This window comes from Marmota marmota, unplaced genomic scaffold (genome assembly GCF_001458135.2).
Source record: "Marmota marmota marmota unplaced genomic scaffold, marMar, whole genome shotgun sequence".
NCBI classification, from domain to species: Eukaryota; Metazoa; Chordata; class Mammalia; order Rodentia; family Sciuridae; genus Marmota; species Marmota marmota.
The window spans coordinates 19,136,725-19,148,710 of NW_026000241.1; the positions used below are offsets into that span (position 1 = coordinate 19,136,725).

Consider the following 11,986-nt stretch of genomic DNA (forward strand, 5'->3'; position numbering starts at 1 on the left):
TGGGGTTGTGGCTCAGTGGTAGAGCACTTGTCTAGCATGTGTGAGGCCCTGGGTTTGATCCTCAGCACCACACATAAATAAATAAAAAATAAAGGTCCATCAACAACTAAAAAATATTTTTTTAAGAAAATCTTCTTGAATCCAGGTGTGATGGTGCATGCCTGAATCCCAGTTGCTCAAGAGGCAGAGGAAGAAGGTTCATAAGTTTGAGGCTGACCTGGGCTAATTAGCAAGACCTTGTCTCAAAATTTAAAAATTTTTAAAAGGTTGGGAATGTGATCAGTAGTAGAACACTTGCCTACCATGTGAAAAGCCCTGGGTTCAATCCCCAGTACCACTAAAGAAACAAACAAACCAACCCCTTTGAAGGAAGCTTATGCAGGATTCTCCTAGAGCTAAGGAATGGAATGGACTGGCTTAGTAGGAAGTGATGTCAAGGGAAGAGAGGAGCCCCTAAGGCTGAAGGAGTCATAGTATTTTGTGGGTTCCATAGGATGACCTATGCTTATCTCCTAGGAAGGGTGTCAGGCAAGTCTAACTCTAAGCAAGCAAAGCAATCAACTCCCTAAAAACTTTGAATAGGGCAACTGGCTAAATACCCCAGAACTATCATTGCCGTTCTCTGATGTGATCTTTGTCCTGACTCTGGTATCTCTGAAGTAGAGGAGAGTTACATATGTTGCCTTCCTTGTAGCGTGGTACCCTAGGGAAGCTGAGGAGTTCCAGGACATGAATCCTGTCCTTTAGTTAAAGAAGTTGAGGAGAGAAAAGTAACCATTCATGACAAAGGTATCTTTTTCTTCAAGATTTTTATTAATGTAAATGTAACATGCATTATGTTCGTTGAAAAAAATTCAGAAAATATAGGAAAGTATAATCTATATGTAATTTTAATGGAATTAGTCTATAAATACTATTTGATAACCTATTTTTCCCACCAACAATACATTTTTGGACATCTTTCCATGATAAGTATCAATCTATGGCCACAGAGTATATTCTTGTACGAATATGTCAAAATAAACTTAATGCCTTTTGGCAAACCTTGTCACAAAATAAAAAATAAATAAGGGTCAAGTGCAGAGGTGCATGTCTGCAATCCCAGTGGCTCAAGAGGCTGAGGCAGGAGGATTGCAAATTCAAAGCCAGCCTCAGCAACTTAGCAAGGCCCTGAATAACTTAATGAGACCCTGTCTCAAAATAAAAAACAAAAAGGGCTGAGGATATGGCTCAGAGGCTAAGTGACCCTGCATTCAATCCCTAGTACCAAAAAAAGCAAAGAAATGTAGACTGCTTACCATATGATTTTTTAATACGGAAATAGTGGTACCACGAACACAGAACTTTGCATATTTATTCAGTGCGTGTGTGTGTATATATATATATATATATATATATATATACACACACACATACACACACATATGTGCATATATATATATATACATATGTATGTATATATATTTGTACTTGTGTATACATATATGTGTGTGTATGTATGTGTATGTTTATGTGTGTATATGTGTGTACGTGTGTGGGGGGGTATATAATTTTTTTTTTGTACCAGGGATTTTACTCAAGGGCACTTAACCACTGAGCCTCAGTCTCAGCCCTTTTTTTAATTTTTTTTTCTGGGGAAAACACTTTATTGTGGTGTTTTGAAGTTCTTAGCATCTTCACAGCATGTAGGAATCAAAAGTGTGACTAATGGAAGCAGCAGAACACAAGTTTTTGAAGTCTGACCAACTTCACTTCAATATCAGTATTAGACAGATACCAAAACTTCAGTATCTATCGACAGTCCCATAGAACTTAAAAACTTAAACACAGAAGGACTGCGGGCCTCCCTCACTTACCCACTGAATTCTACAAACATCTCTGAACAGAACAATTATACAAGAGTCCAGGCAGCCTAGGGGGGTGCTGTACTGCTTCTTGGGTTTTTATTAAAGCCAGAGTTTATTTTATTGAAGAAATGCTGAGTTAGACTTAGAGATGGCTGTTTCCTCTTTCACAGACAGGGCAAGAAAGCCTGAGAAAGGTCACATGGGCCGTCCTGGGCAGACCAGCCCCGCCCTCCAGGCCTCCATCCCTGCTGCCCTCTTCAAGGCTTCCACTCTGCAGCACTAGTAGTTCCCCACATTGCAGGGCACATGGTCCTCAGGCTGCGAGGGGCTGCTCCCTAAGGCTGTATGGCATGTCCACGCAGAAGCTAAGCATAGAGCAGGTTCCAGGTGCACAGCTGTGCACAGGACACTGGAGATGGCCCGGAGAGCCCTGCCCACCTGCTCCATGGCATGCTGCAGGAGGGCAGCAAGGCACACTGTGGCACAAGGTCTTGTAAATGCGCGGTCAGGTCAGCACAGTGCTGTTCGAAGCTCAACAGCAGGAGAGTGGCCACCTCCAGGCCTCTACACCTGCCACGAGTGGCTCTAGGCCAGGCTGACTCGTGAGCAGCCAGTGAGAGGGTGTTAAACTCAGGCTGCAGCTTGCAAAAGAGATGAGGGTTCCAGGAGTGGGCTTTGCTTCCACTAGAGGATGGCTGTAAGAAGGGCCAGACCCTGGGCACTGTGGGACTGCAGACAGGTGAGAGGGACAAGTGCATTTGATTTTAAATTTGTAATTCACCACTCAAAAAGGAAAATGGAAAAATGTCTTTTTAAATAAAATATATTAAAAGTACGGAACTTCTCAGGAAGTTGAAATAGCATTGTTAAAAGGACAACAGTCTGATCTTGCTGGAGTCATGCCCACACACGCCACCACTGCAGACTGCAACCGGGCCTTAAATATAAAATGGGTTTCAGATAAACATCCTGAGAGAACAAATATCCAAACCAGAGAGACAGCACAACCCCAGGAGGAACAGCGCTGGGTCCCTAGGTGAGCCTGCATCCTGGCACTGGCCATCTGACATGCATATAACCACATCATCCCAGGACAGACACGGCTCTATACTGTGATCACAATGTGACTGGGGTGCGATTTGGTAACTGCTGATGTTCACCTTGAACCTGCATCAGATAGCAATCTCCTAAAGCAGCAGCTACACCAAGCATGCCGACCCCTGCACGAGACTGGCAGCAAAGCACACAGCACCACCCTAGTGTGCCCTGCAGGATGTAGGCTGGCTCTGGATCTAGCTTCACCTTCAGGTGTGTTTTCACCTGTGAGCACTGGCCATGTGTAATCCACAAAGTCATCGATGAGGACAGGCCATGCTCCTTCTTCATCATAGTTAGACATATCATCTGCAATCATGTTTCCAAAATCTAGCAGAAGGTTCCAAGTGTCCCGTGGAATTGATCTTTTGTGATGTTCCAGCAGGAATGTGTTGTTCCAAAGATCTAAAAATTTAAACCTTCCCCAAAACACTAATTTCCAATATGCAACAGCCATTTCTAAATCTAGGGGACTCGCAGGGTAATGCTAAGTTGATTATCTCATCCTGTTCATAAGCCTACATCCTCACCACTTAGGAAGAACCCTAAGTGAGGTCTACATTCTACTAGTCTTACTGAGGACAAGCTCTCCCATTGGGAAATGGAGCTGAACCTAGGCCCTTTTGCCCAGGGTTCTTAGCAAAGGTGAAGGTAAACTGGTAGAAGTCCTTGAACTTCACGGAGTCCTGCAGCTCTTGCTCTAGGCTGGGCAGAAAGGTTTTCAGCTTCTCGGTGCTGTCACACCCCAGCTCTGTCATGTGTCCATGAATTCCTTCCTGCTGAATTCACACTGAGTGGCAGCCCTGAACTTCCATGCTATGACCAGAACGCTGATGCTGGTGGGGTCCAGCCTCAGATCGTCATAGAATTGCTGAATCTCATTAATCCCAATTCTGTCTCCATCTTGCGGGTCATGCTTGCTGGCTCCGCAGCACCCCCTTTTTTAAAAAAAAAAATTTTGAAACAGGGTCTCACTAAGTTGCTTAGGGGCTTGCTAAGTTGCTGAGGCTGGCCTTGAACTTGTGACCTTCCTGCCTCAGCCTCCCAAGTCACTGTGATTACAGGCATGTACCATCATACCCAAATTATTCAATTATATTCTTAGGACATTTTTCACTTTGAGACAGGGTCTTCCTAAGTTGCTTAGGGCCTTGCTAAGTTGCTGAGGCTGGCCTCAAACTTAGGATCCTCCTGGCTCAGCTCCCCAAGTCATTGGGATTTAAATATAACATTTTTTAATTCAGTAAATGCATTTCTTACTCAAAACTGTAAGGAACTTCCAAGTGTTCCCTACCTATAAAGGTAGAAACTTCAAAACGTTTCTAAAATGGGCTGGAGTTGTAACTCAGTGGTAGAGCGCTTGTCTCCTATGTGTGAGGCACTGGGTTCGATTCCCAGCACCACATATAAATAAGCAAATAAAATAAAAATCCATCAACAACTAAAAATATATATTTTTAAAAAGTTTCTAAAACAATAACAGTCCATCAAACAGCCGCATAGGTTTAAATATACACAATCATCAGACAAAAAGCTTTATTAAAGAAAAAAACATAATAATAACTTCTACCATCTAGTTATTTAGAACTATACTGCCATTATGTGTCACTCCATGTTAGCTGTAATAAAACTATAATACTTGTAACTTAGTATCAATTTGACATTGAATCACTCCAAAGTGATCTTTGTCCGAACTGTAAAAAGAGCTTTGTTATGATGTGAACCAAGGGAAGGACTCCAAAGCCAAAAATTACCATAATTTGTTCTTCCATTTTTGAACATATATGTATGTAGAAAATAAGTCAGTCTTTAGGCCAAATAAATCTGAAAATTATAACCATTAAAGTTTCTTTAATGTCCCATAAATTATTTTAAAAACTGCCTCAGATTTGACATAATCACATTAATTAAACATGCTCTAGAATAGAGATTAAGTTTTTACTCTTCCTTAAATAAGCATGGTCATTTAAAGAATATAGAATGATGTATTATAATCACTGTAAGGGAGAGCAGTGAAAAACTAGGAAAACTACATAGCTTTTACTTAGATTTTTTGGGATATGTCAATCCAATTTAATGAATAACTCAGTTACTTAATGAGCTCACCTTAGACAGAAGTGTATACGATCTTTAAACTTCTTCAGTATCTCAAAAAAAGATATAATTCATTATTGAAACGAAATTCATATAACATAAAGTTCACTATTTTAAGGGTGCCAACAGTGGTGTTTGGTATATTCACAAGTTGGGCAATCATCATTACTCTCTAATTCCAGAATGTTTAAATCTCCTCAAAATGAAATTCCACACCTTTGAACCATCTCTCTCAATTCCCTTTTCTGCTATTCTTTCCCTGTCAAACACTAAACTACTGTTTCTCTCTATGGATTTGAGTGGACATTTCATATAAATGCAATCATACAATATGTGATCTTAAAAATAACAACTTACTATATAATTCACACACTTAAAGTATACAATTCAACAATTTTTAATAAATGTGCAATCATCATTGCAAACAATTTTAGAACATTTTCATCACCCCCTAAAAAGCCCTGTAGTTTTTAGCTACCACTCTCTGATCCTTCCACTCCTCCCCAGCCCTGAAAAATGAGTAATCAGCTTTCTGGCCAGGCAGTGGCACACGCTTGTAATCTCAGGAGGATGGTAAATTCAAGGCCAGCCTCAGCAACTTTTTTTTTTTTTTTAGTTGTAGTTGAAACAATATCTTTATTTTATTTTTTTATATTTATTTTTTAGTTATAGGTGGACACAACGTCTTTATTTTATAATTATGTGGTGCTGAGGATCCAACCCAGTGCCTCATGCATGCGAGGCGAGTGCTCTACCTTTGAGCCACAATCCCAGCCCCTCTTTATTTTGTTTTTATGTGGTGCTGAGGATTGAACCCAGGGTCCCTCACGTGCTAGGTAGGTGAGCACTCTACCACTGAGCCACAACCCCAGCCCCCACAGCCTCAGCAACTTAATAAGGTCCTAAGGAACTTAGTGAGACCTTGTCTCAAAATAAAAGATTAAAGAAAGGGGCTGGGAATGTGGCTCAATGGTTAAGCACCCTTTCGTTCAATCCCCAGGAGTAAAAATAAAAAAATAATAATTAGCTTTCTATAGACAAAAATGTCTCTTCTGGACATTTCATATAAGCAGAATCATACAATATGTGGTCTTTTGTGACTAGCTCATATTTTCAGCACTTGTTAATATCTGACATTTTGATTTTAATCATCCTAGTACAGGTGAAGTAGTATCTTGTGGTTTGAATTTGCATTTTCCTAATGACTGATTGTGCTGAACATTTTTTCATGTACTATTGATCATTTGTATATCTACACTTAAGGAGCTCATTTTCTCCAATTTTCTTCCTTTCTTTTCCTTCCTGATTCCTTTGACAACTTTTTTTTTAATATCTATTTTTTAGTTGTAGTTGGACACAGTACCTTTATTTTATTTATTTTTATGTGGTGCTGAGGATCGAACCCAGGGCCTCACACGTGCTAAGTGAGTGCTCTACCACTGAGCCACAATCCCAGTCCCCTTTGATAACTTAATAAATTGCTTCACTTCATTTGTAAGGTGCTATTCCAGCCTGAAGACTTCTGGTTTCTATTTTTGAGATCTGGGAGTTTCTCTTTCTAAATTATACTCTGGAAAATTTCCTGGTCATTTTGGGACTCTCCTACTCACTATGAAAACAAAAACATTTTAAACTGAAAACATTATCTGCCTAATGGGGTTTAAGTAAAATGTAACTGGTAAAACCAGAGGCTCCTTTTATTAAAAGAAGTGATGCATGATTACAGCAATTCTAAGGAAAAGAATTCAAATTTACATCCATCAATCATGGTATAGGTGTGCCTCTGACATGTTTTCACATGTCTTAGGCATATTTTACATGTGCACATCATTTCATGCTCACTCCACCCATCCCAGAGACTGTAGAATCAAGGTCTGTTTCAGATATAACTGTGATTTGGATAAGGGACAGAAGTGGGAGTACATATGAATTTTCAAATGCCAAGACCCACTATCTCATTTACCTGCCTCCTTTATTTTTAAGATTAACCAGTAATAATATGACTATTTAATGAATCTGTCAAAAAGAACCTGGAACATTGCTTAGTCTGTTCTCTTGCTTCAGGGACAGATCTGTACCTGATTCAACTGAGAAATTAATCCTTAGGCAATAACATTCCAACCACCCTTGGTAATTCTTTGCATTGGGACCCATCCCTAAAAGACAAAAGTTTCCTTGTGCCCTTGTGCCAACCCAGAACTTACTTAGATTAGAAAACAAGATAGGACATAAGTGAACAAAAATATTAATGACTGATAAAGAAAATGAGAATGAGCCACATCCCTAGCTCTTTTTATTTTTTATTTTGAGATAGGGTCTCACTAAGTTGCTTAGGGCCTCGTTAAGTTGCTGAGGTTGGCTTTGAACTTGTGATCATCCTGCCTCAGCCTCCCAAACCACTGGGATTAAAGGCATGTACCACTGCACCCAGCTGAGAATGATTTTTGAAATGAGAACAGAATTTTTAATTTTTAAAATTATTTATTTACTTATTGGTACTGAGGATTGAATTCAGGAGCATTCTATCACTGAGTTACATCCCCAGCCCTTTTTAAATTTGTTACTTTGAGACAGGGTCTTTCTGAGTTGCCCAGGTTGATCTCAAATTTGTGATCTTCCTGCCTCAGCCTCCTGAGTTGCTGGTGTGTGCCACCATGACTGGCAAGAATAAGATTTTCTGAAAAGTTAGATAATTGGATTTTCTGTTAATTATGGTAAATTAACCACATTTCTCTTCTACACCCTGAAATCTCACCAAATAATTATAGTTGAATTTTAAATAGCTTTATTGAGGTACACTTGATATGTAATAAACTTTCAAAGCGTACCATATTGTAAGTACATGGGTGTATATACACAATACACCACTATATATCTATCTTTTGGGAATGACAAAAGTCTCCTTGTACCCTTTTGTAACATTGCTTTCTATCTCTTTCCTACCCTCTCCAAGATAACCACTGCCCTGATCTCTGGTCAATATATATTAATTTATACCTTAGAATTTTGTGAAAATTAAATCATAAGTCTATAATCTTTTATGCCCTGCTTCTTTGACTCAGCATAATTATTTTAGAGGTACACAAGGTAGAGCATATCAACAATCCACTGTTTTTCATTGTGGAGTAATATTTCATAGTATGGATTTACTACACTCTGTTTATCCATTATTTGTTGGTAGATATTTGTGTTATTTACATGTTTTGTAATTACATAAAGTTTCTGTGCACATTTTTATAGAAATCTTTGTTATGTACTTTCTTTGAATATATACTTTCATCTCCCCTGATGGACTGGGATGGCAGGACCATATAGAAGGTATGTGTTTGACTTCTAAGAAATTGCCTAGTTTGGAGAAAGTTAATAACACCAAGATGAAATCATTCTTATCAGACCCAGACAAAATTCAAGCTGAGACATAATGAAGTGTGAGGGCTAATGCCTGACTGTTTCAGATAAGTACTTTTTCAAGGATATTCTAACAACCCACAAGAAATTCCTTCTCATTGTACAAGCACCCCATGCTTTACATGCTTCACACATATGCACAGATTTAACAAAGTCTATCTTTAACATTCTTAAAGACTACAACAATTTAGACAAGATGCTTTTTTTAAAAAAAAATTTTATAGTTGTAGATGGACAGCATACCTTTATTTTATTTGTTTATTTTTATATGGTGCTGAGGATCAAACCCAGTGCCTAATATATGTGAGGCAAGCACTCTGCCACAGAGCTACAGCCCCAGCCCTAGACAAGATGCTTTTGACAGATCAATTGCCCAGTAATAGCACTTCTACCAATGAACTGACACCAACTCCTGAGTGGGGTCTCCAAAACCAAGAACCCTGTATCCATGTAACTTATGTAAAATTTTCTTTTTGCCTTTAGAAACATCTTGCTTCAGCCTCCTTGAATATGTCCATAATTCACAGTGGCATGAGTATTCCCATTCAATGTTCTGTCATTCCCAAACAAATATTTATTCTTTGGAAAATCTCTGATTGTTAATTAGATTGACAGTTTCTAAAGTGGATAGTATATTTCACATTACCAGAAGTGCAGGAAAATATTGCTTTTTTCACTTTGTTGCTAATAGTTAGCATTGTTAGTCTTTTATCCATTTTGATAGGTGTGCCTGCTAATTCATTTTTATTTTAATTTTCTTAAGGACTAATGATATTGAGCATCTTTTCATTAATATATCTTCTTTGGTGAACTGTTCACAGCTTTTGCCCATATTTTAATTGTGGTGTTTCATTGTTCTCAACAAATTCTAGATATAACCTTTAATTATAATTGTACTTTGCAAATATTTTATTTGAATCTGTGGTTTGGGTTTCCATTCTTTTAACAGTGTTTTATTTTGTTTTGTTTCTTGTGTGTTTGTGTGTGGTACTGGGCATCTAAACTAGGGCTTTATTCATGCTAGGTCATTTTACTCAGGCTCATACCACTGAGACCTATCCCCAATCTTTTTAATTTTTAATTTTGAGACAGGGAGCCAGGTATGGTGGTGCATGCCTATAACCCCAGTGACTGCGCAGGCTAAGGCAGGAGAAGTGCAAATTGGAGGCCAGTCTCAGCAAGTAAGCAAGGCCCTCTGCAATTTAGTGAGACTCTGTTTCAAGATTAAAAAAAGAAGAAGAAAAAGAAGGAGGAGGAGGAGGAGGAACAGGAGAAGGAGAGAAAGAAGGAAGGAAGAAAGGAAGGAAGGAAGGAAGGAAGGAAGGAAGGAAGGAANGAAAGAAAGAAAGAAAGAAAGAAAGAAAGAAAGAAAGAAAGAAAGAAAGAAAGAAAGAAAGAAAGAAAGAAAGAAAGAAAGAAAGAAAGAAAGAAAGAAAGAAAGAAAGAAAGAAAGAAAGAAAGAAAGAAAGAAAGAAAGAAAGAAAGAAAGAAAGAAAGAAAGAAAGAAAGAAAGAAAGAAAGAAAGAAAGAAAGAAAGAAAGAAAGAAAGAAAGAAAGAAAGAAAGAAAGAAAGAAAGAAAGAAAGAAAGAAAGAAAGAAAGAAAGAAAGAAAGAAAGAAAGAAAGAAAGAAAGAAAGAAAGAAAGAAAGAAAGAAAGAAAGAAAGAAAGAAAGAAAGAAAGAAAGAAAGAAAGAAAGAAAGAAAGAAAGAAAGAAAGAAAGAAAGAAAGAAAGAAAGAAAGAAAGAAAGAAAGAAAGAAAGAAAGAAAGAAAGAAAGAAAGAAAGAAAGAAAGAAAGAAAGAAAGAAAGAAAGAAAGAAAGAAAGAAAGAAAGAAAGAAAGAAAGAAAGAAAGAAAGAAAGAAAGAAAGAAAGAAAGAAAGAAAGAAAGAAAGAAAGAAAGAAAGAAAGAAAGAAAGAAAGAAAGAAAGAAAGAAAGAAAGAAGAAAGAAGAAGAAGAAAGAAAGAAAGAAAGAAAGAAAGAAAGAAAGAAAGAAAAAGAAAAGTCTGGAGATATAGCTTGGTTGATAAGTTCCCCTGGCTTCGATCTCCAGTACCCTCCCACCCACCCAAATTTTCTTTTGAGACAGGGTCTCGCTAAATTGCCCAGGCTGCTCTCCAATTTGTAATCCTACTGCCTCCGCCTCTTGAGTAGCTGGGATTACCCACCCATTTGTTTTGGAATTATTTCTGCATGATTGTTTACTTATGTTAACCTTAACATCATGGCCCTTAGAAACCTAAAATTAGTAATAAAAATATACCCTAAATACTACCTCTAAGACTATCTTAGCTATTCTAGACATTTGTCAACATCACTTGTCTGAACTGGCCTAATTCTAAACTTTTAAAATGGGCATTTAGTAAATATTTCAGAACTTGTCAGATATTCTTTTTTTCTCCATGGCAGTGCTTCTCAACCTTGACTGCACATGAGAACCATTAAGGAATCTTCTAGAATTCCATTCACTAGGCCACATTTCAGACCAGTTATAACTACCATCTTTGGAGGTGGTAACCTGTTGGTATTGTTAAAACTCCCTTAGTGGGGCTGGGTTTGTGGCTCAGTGGTAGAGAGTTTGCCTAGCACGCATGAGGCACTGGGTTCAATCCTCAGCACTACATTAAAAAAAAAATGGAATAGAGATATTGGGTATCTACCTACAACTAAAAAGTAAATATGAAAAAAAAAAAAAAAAAGCTCCCTTAGTGATTTCAGTGTGCTGCCAAGGTTGAGAACTACTGCTCTGTGGAAAATCACAATGAACAGCACTCAGATACTGCCACATTGGTCGTACTGATGGTATCTTAAGTAACCTTAAATAATCTCATTTCTCCACAGGACATGGTGGTGCATGCTTATAATGCCAGCGGCTAGGGAGGCTGAGGTAGGAGGATCTGGAATTCAAAGCCAGCCTTCGCAAATTAGAGAGGCACAAAGCAACTTAGCAAGACCCTTTCTCTAATTAAATACACATATATTAACGGGCTGGTGCTGTGGCCCATTGGTAATGCACTTACTTGCCTGGCCTGTGTGAGGCACTGGGTTTGATTCTCAGCATTGCATATAAATAAATAAAAATAAAGGTCTATCAGCAACTAAAAAAAATTTTTAAAAATTATTTCACCTGACTTTCTAGCTTCACAAAAGAGATATATAATTGTGAAGTGCTTTAACTATCAATGCTGGGATAATTTGTGATGGCCATTGTTGGGGATGAGCTATAAATTTTGAGTTGTTCTTGATCAAAAGTTGCTACCATTTATAGATGAATCATCACCACCTAATTGGTATTATTGGAAACTTCAAAATTCATCAATACCTTGGTTATGTTTTATTTACCATGTTAAGTAAGAAGAGTAATAAAGTAATAACTGGAAAAAAACACAGTCAATTTGCAGTCAGTGCATACATGTCTTTCAATATACATACCTTAAAAAGGGAAGGAGGCTGGGAGTGTATCTCAGTGGTTAGAACGCTTGTCTAGTGTTCATGAGATTCTGGGTTCAATTTTCCACACCACAAAGGGGGGGGGGGGGGCAA

General features: G+C 38.1%; 1 protein-coding gene across 1 annotated transcript in view; it reads right to left on the reverse strand.

The window, feature by feature from the left end:
- Positions 1–2,212: 2,212 nt before the first annotated feature.
- LOC107145114 overlaps positions 2,213–11,986 on the reverse strand; it is a 16,742-nt gene continuing 6,968 nt past the window's right edge. Inside the window, 4 exon segments of the mRNA XM_015488938.1 lie at positions 2,213–2,576; positions 3,008–3,407; positions 3,556–3,702; positions 3,705–3,880. Of these exon segments, the coding sequence (XP_015344424.1) occupies positions 2,213–2,576; positions 3,008–3,407; positions 3,556–3,702; positions 3,705–3,880 (1,087 nt within the window).